The 19,830-nt window shown below is 38.1% G+C and overlaps 1 protein-coding gene across 3 annotated transcripts in view; it reads left to right on the forward strand.

Annotated features, from left to right (window-relative positions):
* The window catches only part of UVRAG (UV radiation resistance associated), a 316,126-nt gene that overhangs the window by 227,462 nt on the left and 68,834 nt on the right, over nucleotides 1-19,830 (forward strand). For all 3 annotated transcript variants that reach the window (XM_061150663.1, XM_061150645.1, XM_061150654.1), the window contains one exon: nucleotides 10,712-10,790. In XM_061150663.1, coding sequence (XP_061006646.1) covers nucleotides 10,712-10,790 — 79 coding nt within the window. The remainder of the gene's footprint in view (nucleotides 1-10,711; nucleotides 10,791-19,830) is intronic.

The raw sequence follows: 19,830 nt of genomic DNA on the forward strand, positions 1-19,830 counted from the left end.
ATATGCATAATGAAAACATCCTGATTTGAAGATTGCATTTATACTGAAATCCAACAGTCACTTCAGCAATTATTTAGAACTTAGACCAACAAAAGATTCCTCCCCCCACCAGGATTATTTTATCACTGGCATTAAATTTGTTGTTTTTAATCTATTTTATTATCATTTTAAAAGCCTATTGAGATTTATGCACCTTCTTATAGACTGCCTCCATCATCCTGCCCTTGTTAGGCCACTGTCGTTAACCTAGTAGCTTCAGGCTTATAGTTTGTCTCTTTTCAGTATCCTAAATATTCTTACTCCATCATCCTTAACCCACTTACCTACAGTAAAGAAGAAAAAAAATGGAACAGTTGGATGATTGGCGCACTGTACATTCAGTGTCGTCTATTTCAGTTGGATTGATACATCCTAAATATCTGGTTCTCCTTCTCTCTGACTGTCTCAAGCCTCTTCTTAAGTTTACCCCTTTGCAGTTTTCCCTTTCATTCTTGACAAAGCATCTCATTTCTGACTTTATAAAGAAAATAGAAGCCACCAAATGGGAATACCTCAACCTTCCATCAAAATACTTTGAAACCTTTTGTAATCGTCTCGATTACCTTCAAAATGCCCTCTACTTTGTTGACCCTGACCCAGCCCTCTAGTCCCCCAGCTGCTTCCTCTAAAGTGCATCTGTAAAATCAACAAAGTTTCCTGTGTCTTCAGGCTCTCTTCTCAGGGAATTCGGCTTATCTCTTGCCCTAAATGAATCTGATACACTGGTAGCTGTTAATTTTCTTATATGCTAGTAGGTATATTCAGATTCACATGAGATTGGGGTTTTCATGTTCCTCATTGCTTTTTCTAGATTCTAACCTCTTTACCCTGTTGACAAAGCAAACATACAAAAACCTATTCCTTTGAGACATGCTCTTTTCCCCTGCCAGTCTTTGTTATAACCCCATTACTCATCATGTGTTTTGGCAACAGAGAAACAAAGTACACAGATAACATAGGAAAGAGAAACAGTTTTTCTTTCTATTGAAAATCTTGTTATGATGTATGACATTAACACACAAATAGATGATTCATTCAACACCTTGGCCTTTCATTTGCTTGATTTTTGGCACCAGTGACCTCTTGTGTCCCATCATTTTTATTTATTCCCATGGTTACACTCTTAATCAGGTCATCATTTCTATTCCATATCTGGAATCTGATTCTAGCATCTTGCTCTCTGATGACTACCTTGGTCTTTTCAGCCTGTATGTTAGCCTCCTGTTCATTGTTCTTCTTGGTGACCTTCAGACATGTCTTCTTTATCCAGTTACATTCAGTTCAGTTCATTCGCTCAGTCGCGTCTGACTCTTTGCAACTCCATGGACTGTAGCATGCCAGGCCTCCCTGTCCATCACCAACTCCCGGAGTTTATCCAAACTCATGTCCATTGAGTTGGTAATGCCATCCAACCATCTCATCTTCTGTCATCCCCTTCTCTGCCTGCCCTCAATCTTTCCCAGCATCAGGGTCTTTTCAAATAAGTCAGCTTATAGCATCAGGTGGCCAAAGTATTGGAGTTTCAGCTTCAACATCAGTCCTTCCAATGAATACTTAGGACTGATCTCCTTTAGGATGGACTGGTTGGATCTCCTTGCAGTCCAAGGGACTCTCAAGAGTCTTCTCCAACACCACAGTTCAAAAGCATCAGTGCTTCGGTGCTCAGCTTTCTTCGTCGTCCAATTCTCACATCCATACGTGACTACTGGAAAAACCATAGCCCTGACTAGATGGACCTTTGTTGGCAAAGTAATGTCTCTGCTTTTTAATACACTGTCTGGGTTGGTCATAACTTTACTTCCAAGGAGTAAGTGTCTTTTAATTTCATGGCTGCAGTCACCATCTGCAGTGATTTTGGAACCCAAAAAGATAAAATCTGACACTGTTTCCACTGTTTCCCCATCTGTTTGCCATGAAGTGATGGGACTGGATGCCATGATCTTAGTTTTCTGAATGTTGAGCTTTAACCCAACTTTTTCACTCTCTTCTTTCTCTTTCATCAAGAGGCTCTTCAGTTCTTCACTTTCTACCATAAGTGTGGTGTCATCTGCATATCTGAGGTTATTGATCTTTCTCCCGGCAGTCTTGATTCCAGCTTGTGTTTCATCCAGCCCAGTGTTTCTCATGACCAGTTTACATTACATGGCCCATTATTTTAGTAACACCCTTGTCTTGCCCCACTGTGCCTTCTTATTCTTACAGCCTTGCTGTCCATTTTCTCTGTACCTGCTGCATGCAAGCAGATGTGTAGAGAGTTACACAATAGTTTCATTATAAATTCCTGATTAATGACCACTTCTGGGCTCTCATTAGTGCTCAGCAGTTCTGTTACATTTCTTTGTTCAACTTGTTCTTCCATTTGATCAAACTTTCATCCAAAACAAAACATTGAGTTATTTATGATCTCTCCCTCTTTACCACCTTTCACATCCAAACCATAACCAAATTTTTATGAATTTATCTCCTAAACGTCTTCCAAATTAGTCTCCTTTTTTCCATTTCTAACATTGCCACATTAGTCCAAGCACCCATGATCTCTCACCAAGGTCATTGCCACAGGAAAGTCACCTTCTCCAAACCGTCCTCCACTTGCAGTCAGCATATTTTTTTCAAAAATGTTAATCTGTCTTTGTCAGGAAAGTTCAAGGAGAAAAAGTTGATTAAAGAAGGAACACATCAAGTGAAAATGTGAGCAAGTGACACCTTTGTTTGAAGTCCTTCCATGATTTCTTATTTTTCTTAGGGGGGAAAAAAAATCAGACTGTGTCCTGACATGATCTTGAGACCTTTGAATAATCCACCCTCCTATGCAGCTTTAACTTCCTCTCTTGCCAGAACTCCCCTCAGACTAACTGTACTGGCCTTCTTTGAATTCCATGTAGCAGCACGCTTCCCCCTGCAGTGTCTTCTCTGTATATGCTGCTTTCTTTGGTTGGAACATTCTTTCCCTTAGTTCCTCCTCATCTTTGAGGTCTCAGCTATAATGTCACTTTCTCTCAGAAGTCTTCCCTGACTCTCTCAGTCTTTGTCCACCTCTTTTCCAGAATAGTGTTCCTTTCCTTCAGAGTATTTACTTTATAAATTATATATTTGATAGTGTGATTATGTGAGCAATGTCTGTGTGCTCCACTGTACTTTAAGCTCTGTTGTCATCACCACACCTGGCACACAGTGTGAGTGCAGTGAAAAATTGTTGAATGAGTTAACAGTTTCTCTGGTGATCACTTTCTTTATCCTTCCTATTGTAAGGGGAGAATTGGCCCACCTGCTGTCCTAGGTAAATCCTCCTCCTGGGCCCTCCCCACCTGTAGGATGGAGAGCCCGTCCCCTGTCACCTTCTCAGGGCATCCTGCTACGCTTGACCATGTCCTTCTAGTTACTGAGCGCTGCTCTCTTTGTGCCAAACTTCACATCATCTCCATGTCCTAACCTCATCACCCCTGAACTTACACCAGTCTTCCTTCATCTCCCACCGCTTCATTTAAACTTGTGTTTGCCATATTACCAAAGCTACCTACCAATGAACTCATGTAATTACATCCAGTAGACCTGTTTTCATGTCTGTTTGGCTTAAACTGTCAGCAGCATTGACTACTGATGATATCTTCTTTCTTAAATTAACACTTTTTCTGTGCTTTTCTGGTGAGATACCTGGTTTTCCTCAAAATCCTTGTGAGCAGTCTTTCTCAGGCCCCTTTTTATTTTTCATCTCTTGTTGATATTCTTAAGCCTCTGAAACAACCCTGTTCTCCATGATTTCTTTAGGCCATCTCATTTACACCTGTGGGTTTAGTTTCCATTTAAGTTTTTCTGTAATTCTTTAATTGATTTTTTTTTTTTAATGGAGAAGGAAATGGCAACCCACTCCAGTATTCTTGCCTGGAGAATCCCGTGTACAGAGAAGCCTGGTGAGCTACAGTCCATGTGGTTGCAAAGAGGTGGACACAACTGAGCACACAACTGAAAGAAGAATTGCCATTTTTACCCCAAATTTCTCTCTTAATTTTATGTATAATAGCATTTTATGTAAAATTTATCATATATGTTGTACACATGAATAGTATGTATTACCTGCTTCTCTTCAGCCTTCCCTGTCTCAGTTCATAGGCACCACTGTCTGCTAAGTCACTCTACTGAGAAAACAAAGTGTCATCTTTGACCCCTCTCTCTTCACCACTGTCACAACCATCAGTCACAAAGTTCTTGCATTCTGCCTACAAATTGTAGCTCAAGTCTCTTCACATATGTTCCTCTTGACTACTGGAACCTTAACGAAAACCATCACCACAGGACCCAGCAATCCATCCTGGGCTTATACCTAGAGAAAATCGTAATTCCCAAAAGACACATGTATCCCAGTGTTTATTGCAGCACTATTTACAATAGCCAGGACATGGAAGCAACCTAAATGTCTATCAGCAAAGGAGTGGATAAAGGTGTGGTGCATATATAAAATGGAGTATTACTCAACCATAAAAAAGAAAATAATGCCATTTGTAGCAACATGGATGGACCTAGAAATTGTCATACTGAGTGAAGTAAGTCAGATACAGAAAGACAGATATCACATGATATTTCTTATATGTCAAATCTAAAAAAAAAGGGGGTACAAATGAACTTACTTCTCTGAGAGAAAGTCATCTTTTCAGAACCTTCAGAGCTTCCCCTCTCACTCAGAGTAAAAACCAAAGTCCTTACTCTGCCCTGTGAGACCTGGTTTGATCTGGACCCATCATCTTGCTCACTTTGTCTCCTCTTCCTTTTCCCTCACCTTCTCTAGCCATTTTCCATCTTGTGTGCCTCTGGCCCAAGTTGCAGTTCTTCTGCATTATCACCAACTTGCAATGAGTTCTGCATAAAACTTTAGTGATAAAACTCAGTGGAAAAACGTTTTCCTTTTATTAGTCATGACCAAATATAGTAGTCTCTTTTACTCTTCCAGGTGGAAGGAAAGAGAGAGACGAGCATTTCCAGGAAGTGAGCAAAGGTAGAAAGGAGCTTGGTATGTTCATGAGACTATGAGGGATACACTTGAACAGGATAAGGTTGCAAATAAATCCTGCAACCTTGGTCAGATCACTGAGGCCTTGAAAGTGAGGCAGAGAACTTGACATTTACAACAATAACTAATTAGGAAGCAGGGCTACTCACTGACGTGATAAAGTTACTTAAGGAAAATAATAATAATACCTTATCCAGTGAGTAGAGGACAGGAATGGTGCTAAACATCCTGTAGTGCACACAACCACTAAGAACTTTCCAGAGTGGTGATGAGAGTGACAGATGCGAATGTTTCACCAAAAAAAAAAAAAAAAAAAAAATGACCTGTGAACCTGTTGAGCTGCATACGCAAAATGCAAAAAGGAGTAAACATCAAATGCCTGAGTAACTGAAGAAAGTTGTGGGGGACACTGACCTAGGTGGGAGAAAGTAAGTTGAGTTTGAAGAAAACTGTTGGCCTTGGAACATATTGAGGGCATGTCGTCACATTTTCTATACATACAATGAGCAGAAGTGACCTTAATATGCACAATAAAGATTTGGAATTAACCGTAGCCATATCTTCATCCTCAACGGAGCCATCAAAGAGCCAGACATGGTGGTGGGACTCCAAAGGTGAAGGTGAGAAACTATAACCAATGTGAAATCCTTTTTAGAAATGTCTGGCTTGGGAAGGAGAGGAAAAGGCTTAATATAATTGTATCTTTTGGGAAAAAAAGATTCAAAATAAATTTATTTCATATTGTTTTTTTCCAAATTGAGTGCAGCATGTTCTTAATATACATACACAGATAAAGTAATTTGAATATGTATCATATAAAATTTGTGTGTATATAAATTTTAAAAATTTTCCTACTTTCAGCACATACATAGGAATCTGTTTTTCTCACATTTTATTTGCTGACACTTTAGTAGGTCTTCTTTGCAGCCTTAGCTGATGCCTATCATGATGACCCTATGGCATTATGCTCTTGAAATATTTTCTCAGTTCTTGAAGGGAATGTGAAGTTGTATTCAATATATTTAGTTTGGCATATTCAGAACTACAGGATCTTGGATGTGAATGAGATATTATACCTCATCAAGTGCAATGGGCCATCCAGTGTTTGATTCCCCCTGTGTTAGTTTCTAGGGCTGTGGTAAACAAATTATCACAGACTTGGTGACTTAAAGTAGCAGAAATTTATTCCCTCATAGTTCTGGAGGCCAGAAATCAGGGCATGGAAAGCTCTAGGGGACACTCTTCCCTTGCCTTCTCCAGCTTCTGGCTCCAGGCATTCCTGGGCCTGTAACTGTGTAACTCAGATCTCTGCCTCCGTCTTCACATGGCCGTCTCCTCTTCTCTGTGTCCCTCCTCTGTGTGTCCTTATAAGGACAGTCACTGGATTTAGGGCCCAACTGGATAATCAAGGATACTCTAATCTCAAGATTTTTACCCCTTTTCCGAATGATGTTGCATTCACATCATTGTGAATTTGTGGGTTGTGGATTTCCAAATGTGGACATGTTTGGCGGCCACCATTCAGCCACCCTAGGCCTCTGAATGCATAGTTAGTATTTTTTGTAGCTGTATTTGCATTTATTTTTATTACACAGAAGGAGAGAGGAAGCAAAGGGACAGGGCCCAACATCGTCCCCCCAACAGCCTCTGAGGCAAAGGTTTGCCTGGGTTCATTTTGAAAAGGCAGTTTTGGGGTTTGTGTTCAAGAAATTCTCCAGTCTGTCAGTCTCAGTGCAAACAGCTTAAAATAAAAACCTCCCAGCTGTTCACCACGCAGGCACATAACACAAAATACAAAACAAACCTGTTTGGAAAATGCATGACCTTAAAGATGCATTAAACGGAGAATCTTCCAGAAATCAAGTTTGGCTATAACTTCACAAAACCAGAAGCACAGAATAACATTGCTGTGCTTAATAAAAGTCGCTTAGTCATGTCTGACTCTTTGAGACCCCACGAACTATACAGTCCATGTAATTCTCCAGGACAGAATACTGAAGTGGGTAGCCCTTCCCTTCTCCATGGCATCTTCCCAACCCAGGGATCGAACCCAGGTCAGCCACATTGCAGGCGGACCTGAGCCACAAGGGAAGCCCAACTGTAGAACTCCTAGCTAACATAAGAGGAGGAAGATCACAGATTGCAGGCGAGGGGGCAGGGGCAGGAGGGGGTCCTCTCACGACACCTGCGTCTTTTTATTCTGAAGAGACTCATAACCTGGAGAGTAGAAAAGCAGCCTTGCGGGTGGGAGCAGAAGCCCAGTGATGCCAGCTCAGTCTCTGGGGAACAGAGAGGTGGCTCACTGTTTGCCTGCCTCTCTGCTTTTCCGGCTGATCTCTGCCGGTGCCTGGGATCCCGCCTTGCACAGCGGCCCCCTCGCCAGGGCCCTTCTGTTGCTGAAGCCACCACCGCCACGGCCCTTGGCGCCGCCTCCCCTTGACCATGTAGATGATCTCTTCAGGGAGCTGCTGCTTGATGGCGCTGCTTTGGATATAGCACTCGGGCACCCACCGTAATTTGTCCCTGTTCCTGGAAGTGCTCATCACCTCACTGCAAGTTGATGTTCATCCAGTTGTTGCAGCTCACCGGATGCGCGCTGTACATCTCCCCATTTTGGAGGTCCAGCAACATTGAGTGATTCTGAGCCATTTACAGCAGCAACAAGGGGAGTGTGGAGTCGGCAGGGACTGGGCTCCCTGGCCATTTCCACCAGAGCCGCTGCAGCTCATCATATGATTATTATTTGTTGCTCAGCCTCTAATTGCTGCCTCTACTCTATATGGTTTGGGTTTTAACTAATCCTGTGGTGACATCGATTTTCCTGTAACTTTTTAACCATTAACTTTTGATTTTCCTGCTTGAAGCCATGAGAACAAACCAGCCCCTTTTCTCTCTGAAAGTCTTTCATTTGTTGTCCATGAGACTTCTGTCCTCCAGGTTAAACACCTCTGGTTCCTTCAACCATTTCTCTCAAAACTATGTCTCCTGTTCACATCATCCTGGGTATTCTCTAAAGGACCCAGAGAAAGAATACTGAGTATATAACTGAAGACCCAATGCTGAGATCATGTCTCTTCCACTAAGTAGGTGACTGAGACAAGACAGTTTTCTTAAAATAACAAAATCACTGGACCACCCTACTTCACTGCATGTTTTATATAGTCAAATGAGATTATTACAAAACCTGTAAGAAACATACCTTTTAGAAAGGTTCCCAGTTATTTATCTGTATACTTATAAAAAGAAATTTTAACTCCCAGAACCGAACATAAATCTGTCAATATAGTCTGACCCAGTACAAAGGAGTTGGCACTAGCATGTCCCCTGGTTATCTGCTCTGTTCCTGTTAATACAGCCTGGAATCACGTTAGCTTTATAGTACTCATGTCATAATTAATTATTCACACTGAAATTGCTATGTACTAAAGAGTGCTAAGCCATCTTCACAAATAATCTATTTATTGCTTTCTGATTCATTGATTTTTACCATGTAGAATCAGTGAATTCTTTATACAACTCGGCAATATAATTTAAATTGAAAAAGAATTTAATATTGTTCATTTTAATTGCATTTCTTGTAAAGATATAATAATAGAAAATATATAGTTGTTCCTCTAGTTATTTCATGTAATGCCCCCTTAAATGAGTTCTATTTGTGCTAAGAACATTTTTCTTATTGTACTTAAATGACCACATTCCTGTCTAAACTTGCAGTTTGCTAGTGAGATTCTCTATATATATTGAATTAAAATGCCTTTGATTTGTATCTTATGTCCTGATGATAATAGGTTTTATCCTTTTGGATGGATTTCATTTTCCTAGATTGCTTGTTAGTAGGTCTGTAAATCCATGTACTATGTGATAGTTCAACATGACATGACATTTTAAGAATTTGAAAGCAATATAAGATGTGAACTCTGTCCTAATATTTGATCTGTCTTAAAATTTCTCTATTTGATTCTTTGGCTGTACTCACTCTTTAGATTTGTTTTAATGGTACATGCACACCTTGGGGCTCTTTCTTTCTGTGAAGAAATCCCAATGAAGTAATAAAGTCAATGTTGTAACATCCATTTTTCAGGATTTAGAGGCTTCATTTTCAGTGTATGTTTAATTCAATTTATTTTCCAACATTTGAAACAGTTTCTGCATTCATAACTTGAAAGTGGAGATATATTGTGGGTTTGGAGAGCTGTGCAGATGGTCTACATGTAATGATTTATAGAATAACAACTATATAGTATAGAGCTTGAGGACTCTAGTAGATTTCTTCAAAATACCCCTGTGCTGGTATATCCTTTCAATTAGGTAGTTTCTTTGCAAGCTATTCCATACAAATTTGAATGATTCCCAGATACCCTGTAAAAGCCTGGTGTGTTACACTTTGCTTATCCTGACTTTGCTTTGCTATCATTTTGAATGCATCTCAGTTTAGGGCCAAACCATATGTCCTACTTTATTTTTTTATAGCTTCAATTAAATACAAAGCTACATCTTCTTGATGGGTGTAAGAAGCATTTGGTGTTCTACTGTAGAGCATAAAGACAGTTCATGACCTGCCTTGCTCCCCAGTGCCTATAATTTTATAGTGCAGCAAGTTTACCTTTTGGACACTATGATATCAGCAACCTGAGAATTTAATATAAAGCTTTAAATTCTGTTTCCTTTCTTTTATTTTCCCTAGAAAACAATATATCCTTCAAGCATTATGGGATGTATCTTAGACATTATGGAATGTATAAACCACAATTGAAATTAAAAGTATCTAGTAATTTATTTCTGTAAGATTAAAATAATAATATATTGCAAAACTAAGGAGAGTAAAGTTTCTTCTTGACTATATTTAAGTTGTGATTGATCTGTTTATAGAGAAATCTATTGCAGAGGTTAAAATGTATGATTTGTCTGGAGAATCAGGGAAAAATACAATAGAACATAGATACAATGCTAACCTTTTCATGTTCATTTTTAGGAGTAGAAGAAGGAAAATAGTGAAGGAAACTTATTCCCTAAAATAACTCATCACCTATATAACGATCTTTAGATCTCGTGCCTTTGTTGCTTCAGTGAATCAGGTTAAAATGGAAAACCTTAGAAGAACACTATGGCATGAGTACATTGCCTTGAAGAAGTAACATCCAAATAGCACTCACTACGAATGTAAATGAATTTTTGATGAATTTTTGTTCACTGATGCTGTTGATTTGACTAACCACCTCAGAAGAAATAGAAAGCTTATATATTGCTTTCAAGTGTGATTTTTTTTTTTTTCTTAATCTTTCTCTCCTATTTAATAGAAGTTGAGATGTCAGATCCAAAGTGTTAAAGGAAAAAAATTCTAGGATCTGAATCTTAGGGTGGTAAGTTTATGCTATATAAATATGAGACATAGGGGCCTCAGCTCCTTGAGATTGGTGGATCACTATCTTATTTATTAGTCTCTTGTTGCAGGACTTACTCAATTCTTCCTTTGAAACGAAACTGCCATCATCCTGATCTGCCTAATGTTATGAAGATATTAAGATAATAGGTTGCAGTGACTGTGTAAGTAGCTTAGTCCAAATTTTCAGATATTTATGCTGTATCCAAGAAGCTTCCACCTTTGTCAACTACCTGGAGTTGCTTTACTCCAGTTTTGGAAAACTTCTGACCCTACTTTACCTTTTTTAGGTTTCCATTATACCCAAAAGGAGGAGAGAAGTTGCAGTTTGATTACGGTGTCTATCTTCTGAACAAAAATATAGCACAGGTAAGTAACCCCTCTGTGCTCATCTCCTACTTGGCACATGGCAGCCTGCTTTCTTGGATTGCTAACCCCTTTATGAATAAGTTCTACAGTGTACTGTTTTATTTAACTAGTTACAGTGATAATACAGAGCTCTTTTTTGGCCACAGTATTTTTCTGTGCCATTATAAATTCTACAGAGAAGCAATGGGTACAAATTGGACTCCTCCTGCTAAACTCAGAAGCCTTTTACTGAACTGTTACCTGCTAGTAGGTTGTAATTGAATGTGTGGGCTTTATAACCTCTTGCCTCTGCAGCTTGACTGGTAGTAGCTTTCTTCTCACATAACTTTCTTCTCTTAGACCACTTCTAGGGACTCATTTTGCATAGGGAGTTGTTTATGGAGTAAAAGTTTAGTGACTTTGGCAAGTCCCTAACATTCTCCTCACCTATTATCCAAGGCCGCACAGAAAAGTCCAAGCACATGGTCCTTCCAGCCCATCTTGAGTTTTTGTGTCTCTCCCAGTGTCACACCCATTCACACCTCACTTAATATCTTTCTATATGCCATAGCAAGGCTATCAGATGCTTGGGTTTGCATTTTCCTGAAACAGATACACCACGTTTCCTTAGCACACGTGGCTCTACTTCAAGAGGTAACATGCCATAAACTTTCTAATTGTAGAGTAAGATCAGCTTCAGTGCCTTGTTTTTATTCGGACATCCTTCCAGTTGGACTGTCACATGGAAGAGATCCCACTGTTTGGCTGTTATTTAAAGACATTATCAGCTGTATCCTCAGACCTTTCTTTTATATAGAAGCAATAAGTTTTGTGATGTTTTTATTTTTATGAGCTGAGTTGCTTTTTATCCATATGATTCTGAAGACTTACTGAACAATTCCCATATTCGTTTCTGATGGATCTAGAATTGTTCTTCCATATGGTGTCACCTTTGCCTTTCTTCCTGTCATCTAACTTCAGTTTAATGTTGTTTGGTTTTTATTAAACTCTTAACTTTTCCAATATTGAATCAGATTTCTAGTTTCCAGTCATCGATTAATCATTTGCTTATAACCTCACACTCACACTGCTTTTGCTGTTACTGCCATCCAGCTTGTGTTCTTCATTCCAGGCGCAGGCAGCCTTGCTCGCAACCTCTAGCCCATGACTCATCTTTCCATGTGCCATTCTCCCCACAACTGATGCTTTCCCTCCCTGCAGTTTTCGCAGAAAAATATCTCAGACTAAGAAACAAGACCTTAATTTCAAGTCTGTGCCTCTCGCATTACTAACGACAGCTGTCATACCTTAGAGAAGGTAATACTTAGATGACAACTGTCAAGCAGTGGCCAGACTAAGGATGCATTAAGGGAGAAGAGATCTAAGTAAATTAGAGAGCACCTGCAGTGAAGTCAGCTAAGGTGGAAAAGAGCATGTGGACACTGGGGTCCAGAGTCTGGGAGTCAGGATGTCAGGAAGGTTGTCCTCATTTAGTAGAATTAAGTTCTGATCCAAGTTCAGAGATTCTTCTCTCTTTGCCCTATTTTCTGTTTCTTGCTTTAAACAGGTAAGACCTAAGTCGGTCTTTTAGGAGTCTTTTAGAAGTTTCCAGGTGAAACCTACTCCTAATTAAGGCTAAGGCTGAAATGCCTGGATTTCCTCATAAATCCGAGCTTCACACACACACACGTGCACACACACATGCATGCGTGTACACACACACACACACTTTCTTCTCAGATCCAATAGGAATGGCAAAGTAAGGTATAAAGGGGGTGCTAAGAATAGCCTTCTTTGAGAACAAGACCAAGAGGGAGGCTGACTGGGTGTGACGGAAAACTGGGGACAGCCAGCCCTCTTCATCAGACTCCGATCCAGCAGTGTTTGGTCCTCACTTTAGAGCACTTCTAATTTTATCCTTAACAGAATTAAAGCCACAAGTATGCTGAGCTAGTTTTATTTCTCTGTTTAAAAAATTGATTACTTCTACTAATTTTGTATCTTCTGCAACTTTATACTCTGAAATTCAGAGAGCAGTACGTGTGTGTGTAGTGGGTTAACCACTCTGATTCCACAGGGAGCAAGTGTCTTGCTCTCTCGTGTTTTTCATTACTGTCATGGCAGTTTTAAAAGGAGACGACAGTAAACTTCTTATAAACAGACTTTCTTAGGTTTCATAGTTCTTTCCTGAGGCCTCTTCTGAGCGTTTAGAAAGAAACTTTCAACAAATTTGTGACCTTCAACTTTTTTCACGTTAACGCCATTTTGTCTTTAGCCTTACTACCATCACTTTCTTACATTTCAGCTTATAAGAAATCACAGAACCATAATTATTATGACTCCTAACCAGGTATTATATTAATAAGATACTTCCAACTTGTGAAGGTTAATTATACACACACACACACACACACACAAACCAAATACATGTTGTCAAAGGGGAGTTTGTCTTCTCAGCCAGTCTCATTTATACCCCATCTCTAGAGATGTGAACAAATCATACTATTAAAAAGACCCCACCTCAGTAATTTATAAGCCACATTAGTGGAGGTGGATGAAAGCACTGGCATGTGTTAAAGTGCCAGAGAAAAAGGAGTGAAGTCATTTAATACTGCATCCATAACTTGGTTGAGGGTTTGAATAGTCAATAGGACCTTTCATCACAACCAGAAGTAGTAGTAAAATCACTTTTTTTGGTAGAGGAAATGACAGAATTTAGTAATATTTGTTACTTCAGTATTTGGGATCGGTCCAGCCCAAGTTTTGAAAGCCCAAGCTTAGAAAGACAGGCCTTCAAGTAGAAATCCTCAAGTGTTGTTTGAAGAGCTGAGAGGGTTGGTAAGGCCTGCCTGCCCTCTTCCTGTCACTGCTGTCTAAAGGGGTGTGTGTGTGCAGCGTTAGTATTAAAAGTGAATAAAGCAAAGTGCCTTGTTTTTAGCACCATTTACTAATATTTTTCAAGTGCCAGCCCCTTTGGCTGGAAATAGTCTTCCCTCGGGCAGCCTGTAACACTATAGAAATGGACCTGGCAAAATTCAGGTAGAGTGTAATTAACATGGTTTAAGAAACCAGCTCCTGCCATAATTGTCAGTAAGTTTATAAGGACATTATATTAGTATTTGTGTATAGCACAGTAGCTTGCTTTTAGTTCCCAGAGTAGTAAATCAAAAATTATAATATTTTTTGGAGAGCTTTACAGTCTATAATGTACATATATACATTACTTATCCACGTGACCCTCATCATCACTCTGCACAGTGAAAAGAGCAGCATTTGATCCAGCATTTCCACTTTGGGGTATTTGTCCAAAGAAAGTGAAAACACTGACTTGAAAAGATATCTACACCCCCTCATGTTTATTGTAGCATTATTTAAAATAGCTCCTCTGACCATGGGATTCTCCAGGCAAGAATACTGGAATGGATTGCCATGCCCTTCTCCAGGGTATCTTCCCAACCCAGGGATCAAACCTGGGTCCCCTGCATTGTGGGCAGATTCTCTACCATCTGAGCCACCAAGGGGAGCCCATTTAAGATTAGACATGGAAATTACTTGTGTCTGTCAGTGGATGACCAGATAAAATGTGGTATGTGTACACACACACACACACACACACACACACACGAATATTATTCAGCTATGAAAAGAAGGAAATCCTGCCATTTGCAACAACATGTATTGACCTTGAGGATATTATGCTAAATGAAGTAAATATCATATGATCTCACTTGTACGTGAAATCTAAATTAACAACAACAACAAAAAAAGCCCAGACTCTTAGGTAAAAAGAACATAGTATACGGTATTGTCACAGGTGAGGGTAGGAGGTGGCAGAACTGGGTGAAGGTTGTCAAAAGCTACCAACTTCCAGTTATAAAGTAAGTCAGTCCTGGGGATGTAATGTATAATATAGCATGTTGACTACAGTTAATACCATATTGTGTTTTTGAAAGTTGCTGGGAGGGCATATCTTAATAATTTTCACCACAGGAGAAAAAAAGTTTGCTACTATGTGTGGTAAAGGATGTTGACTTAGCGTTGTGATCATTTCACAGTATGTACTGAATCATTGTGTTATATACCTGAAACTAATATAATATTATATATCCCAATATATTATGGGAGATGAACTAATGGATTAAATGTGGGAGACTGGAGAAAAGGAGGAATTAAGAATGACTCCTAGGTTTTGTATGTGAGCAGCTGGATTATGAAAATGCTGTTTATTGAGATGGAGAAGGATCCAGGAGTCAGGGTTTGGGAGAACCAAAAGTTCTGCTTTGGAAATGTTAAACTTGAGTTGCCTTGTAGAAATCCAAGTAGAATCTTGAAGTAAGCAACAGGATATATGAGTCTGGAACTTAGGGTGGGAGTCAGTACTAGAAGTACAGATTTGGTCATCATCAATATAAAGATGATGTCTAAATTCATGGTACCAGTGTGATCAACCAGGAAGAGAGTGCAGCGCTAGCTCCAAAGAGAGAGACAGATACAGACAGAAGCATACAGTGGGATTTAGCCTTGGGAATTCTGGTTTAGAAGTTTAGAGGAAGATGAACCAGCAAAGACTGAGAGGAATGGCCAGTTAGATAGAGAGAAAACCAGGAGAAAGTAATAATTTGGTAACTAAGAGAATTTCTGGAAAGAAAGAGTAATTATCTATGTGAAATCCTCCTATGAGATGAAATATTCAGTGGACCTGGGAACATAGAAGTCATTGACAAGAGCAGTTTCAGTAGAGGAGTAAAAGAGTGAATAGGAAGTGACATTGATTGTAGAAAGACCTTCTGAGGTGTTTTTTGTGAAGTGAGATAGATAAATGGGTTCATAACTGGAAAAGATTGTTTGTTAAAGGGAGATTTTTTTTTCTTTTTTTTTTTTTTCTTTGGTTTTGGAGGGATGTGGAACCTTTTTGGTGTGTCGTTTTTTAAGATGAGAAATATCAAGGCATATTTATATGCTAATGTGAGTGATCAATTGAAGAGAGAAATTGCCAATGCAAAATAAAGAAGGAATAGTTGAAGGAGTAATGTCAAGAATGTCCTTGATAAAGCAGGAAGAGTTTTATTGTATTAAATGTTGACTCTTGAGTACATATTTTTAAAATATTCTGTGTGATAGAAAGGGAAATAGGCATAAAGCACTTGTACAATTGAGTTGCTAACTAGACTGATTTTTTTCATGGAGCAACATTTTGAAAGATTGTCTAATAAACAGCCAACTGTTACAGACTTAGGTATTTGGCAGACATTTATTTCAAAAATGAATGAGGTGAGCATTTCAAAGGAAATTAACTGATGATGAAATTCAAGATTTTGAATGAAAATAGTGTGTCGGCAAACTTGCATTTTGCCACCATGACATTGACAGCTTCCCATTTCTTAAAGGTGTTTCTGGTGAAGTTGGTAGTGATACTTAACGAATGAGATTTTGAAATATTTTATATTAAATGTATAAGCTTTGAAAATCTGTATAACTCAATGAGCCAGTATTTTCAAAATGACCAGTGTATGTTGCTCTGAAGTCATGTACAGGTAAAGATCTTTTCACAGTGCTAAAAGCCTAATGGATTTTATTTAACAGATACAAAAAATATATTAATACTGCTTCAGATTCTATATTGCTACTAACCTTTAAAAAACTACTACTTGTTAAGTATGGAGATAGTATCAGAGAAGAATATTTATAATTGTCTGAAAAAGGCTATTAAAATTCTCCTTTCTTGCCAAATTACATTTTCTCATGAAATAACATGTGGTAACAAAATGAATGCAGAAGAATATATGAGAATCCAGCTGTCTTCTGTTAAGGCAGGCATTGCAAGAGACTTGCAAAAATGTAACATGATGTCACTCATCTCACTAAATTTCTTTCTTTGAAAATATGCTTGTTTTTCATTAAAAGTGTTATTTATGTTAACAAATAATAGATTTCTTTTATTAAAGTGAATTAATAAATATTTAAATGCCTTTTCAATTTTAACTTTTAATATGGTAAACATTTGTATGTGGACCTATTTAAACAAAAGCTTTTGGAGGTCCTCGATTTTAAGAGGGTAAAGGGATCTTGAGACCAAAAATTGTGAGAACCACTGTCCCAGAAACCTCAATTGCTCACAGTCTGATAAACCAAGACACATGTGTCAGTTCTCCAAATGTGGAAACATTATATAAGAGACCTCAAATTTGGAATTCCAGTAATATGTGCAATACAAGTCATCAGATCAGCAACTATCAGTGAATTCTCCCCTGTTGTTTTTGCTTTTGGGTTTTCTTAAAGCCAGGCTTCTTCTCTTCTTTATTGAACGTCCAAGGAGTTAAGAGTAACATTTTGTGGGTGTAGTTTACAAATACTAACCATGATATATACATTTGTGTTGATTTCAATGGCATTTGGTATACTTACACCTGTGATTCTCATTTCATACTCTGTGAAGTACGTTGACCAGATCTATCTTTAAGAAATTGGCAAACAGAATTCAAGATCAAATCTTCTGAGGATAGATCTAACAATAGCCCACTTTGCTTCTTCTTCTTGTTTCCTTTTTAATGTGGCCCTAACAACAATCTATGAAGTGAATAAGGCATGGACAATTATCTGCCTTTTACATATAAGACCCCTGAGATCAGGAATTCAGTAGAAGAACCAGGATTAGGTCCTGGAGATTTTATGAGCTCTCTTCTTTCTATCCTATTACCTCTCTTTTTTCTCAGTTTACTTTAAGACTTCATAGAAAGTAAAAGTAGCTTCTCCTTCCAAAAACAGTTGGAAATTTCTGTTCTGCCAGGGACATAGACTTTCTGTAAGACTTGACTACTCATGGGGCCCACACTGCAGAGCTATTTAGAAGGGATCAGTGCCAGTTTACCCAGCAGCTTAAATTCTTGTCTATTTCTTTAACATACAGTTCAGTGTATATGACACATGAGGAGAAAATGCATTTTTATTTTCTTAATTCTTCTTGGAATCAAGAATTTAAATTCCAAGAATATTTTAATAGTCAAAATACCACACCCCCCCGCCCCCCGCTGCCTACAAAATTGCCAGTAACAGAGTAGAAACTTTTTAAGTCCTATATCTTAAAAAATAAACAACTGTTTACTGAGATACAATTCACAAACCATACAACTGACCCATTTAAAATACAATTCAGTGTTTTTTTTTAATTCAACTAATTATGCAACTATCACCACAGTCAGTTTTAGAATATTTTCGTTGCCCATAAAGAAGGCCTGTGCTCTTTAGTAGTCACACCCTGTTCCTGTAAGACTTCCAACCCTAGGCAGCCACCATTCTACTTCTGTGTCTTTTCTAAACATTTCATGGAATAGAATAAAATATGTGGTCTTTGTGACTGGTTTCTTTCCCTTAGGATAGGTTTACGGTTCATCCATGTTGTAGCATGCATCAGTCTTTGCTTTTTATTAACAAATCATTTTGGCAATTCAAAGATGTATATGGATATACCACATTTTATTCATCCATTCATCAGTTGATAGACATTTGGATTGCTTATACTTTGGAACTATTATAAATAATGCTGCTATGAGCATGCATGTACAAATTTTCTGTGGGGACATGTTTTGAGTGGAGTTGCTGAGCCATATAGTAACTATGTTTAACATTTTGAGTAACTGCTAGATTGTGCTAAAAGCAGTTACACCATTTTATATATCTACCATAGATGTATTAAAGTTACAATTTCTGTCATTTTTGTTATAGCCTCCTACTGGGTGTAAAGTGGTATCTCATTGTGGTTTTGATTTGAACTTCCCTAAAGGCTAATGACATTGAGCATCTTTTCACGTGCTCATCAGACATTTGTATATCTTCTTTGGAGACATGTCTGTTCAAACCCGTTGCCCATTTTTAAATTGGGTAATTTGTTTTTATTCTTGAATTTAAGAGATCTTTGTATAATTTAAATAAAAGTCCCTTCTTAGATGTATGATTTGCAACTATGTTCTTCCATTCTGCAGGTTGTCTTTTTCACTCTCTTGATAGTGTCTGTTGAAACACAGACGTCTTTAGTTTCAGTAAAGTGCAGTTTTATCTACTTTTTCTTTTCTTGCTTATGCTTTTGATGTCATTTCCAAGAAACCTTAGCCCAAGTACTTCTAGGTTTTCTTCTGTGTTGTTTCAGCTTGTACATTTAGGTCTGTGGTCCATCTTGAATTAATTTTTTTGTGTAGTGTAAGGAAGGGGTCTAATGTCTTTCTTTTGCACGTGGATATTCATTTAGCCCAGAAAATTTTGTTGAAAAGACTACTCGTACCCATTGAATTATCTTGGCACCTTTGTTGAAAATTAATTAACTATAAGGACTTATATCTGAACTCTAAATTCTATTCCATTAATCTATATGCCTGTCCTTATGCTAATGATACCATATCTTTTTTCTTTAAAAGATATTTTCAAAAATAATACATTCCAATTGTAGAAATTTTTTAAAGTACGAAAGAAGATAGAAGAGCAGAATTTTTAAAATAGTCTACAGCTTACATGTACCTTCTGTTATTTCAGACTTTTTTGTCTTTTCCTTTATAGTTGAGATAACATTATATATAGTGCTCAACATCTTTTTCCTTTGTTGACACAAGCATTTTCCCAAACCATTAAAAGCTCTCTTAAGTATTTTTAATATGTAATATTTCATTTGTGTGCATAGTGTGCATATTATAATATATAATTCATTTAACCGTTCCTCTAATCTTGGACATTTGTTCTTCCCTGTTTCTCTTAAAATATTTTCTTAAATATTAAGTGACCATGTTAGCACTTAAAAGGTGTTTTACATATACACATATGGTCTTGTAGAGTGACGTTTTCAGTTATAAGAGATACAGTAAGGTAGATGTTAAAACACTTTATTGTGACAGAAATCCTATCTCTTAAGATTTTCCATGGGCTCGACATTGTTTCCTGTAAATCACTTCAGACGTAAGCTCCATAGTGCTGTGGACAAAGGGGATTTTCAGTCAGATGCTCAGTTTGAAAGAGGGTAATGACATCTACTCCTAAGTGCTCCTTGGCGGGCTTTGTTTCTTTTAGATAGTAGAAG

The sequence above is a fragment of the Dama dama genome, chromosome 1 (assembly GCF_033118175.1).
Source record: "Dama dama isolate Ldn47 chromosome 1, ASM3311817v1, whole genome shotgun sequence".
Lineage (NCBI taxonomy): Eukaryota > Metazoa > Chordata > Mammalia > Artiodactyla > Cervidae > Dama > Dama dama.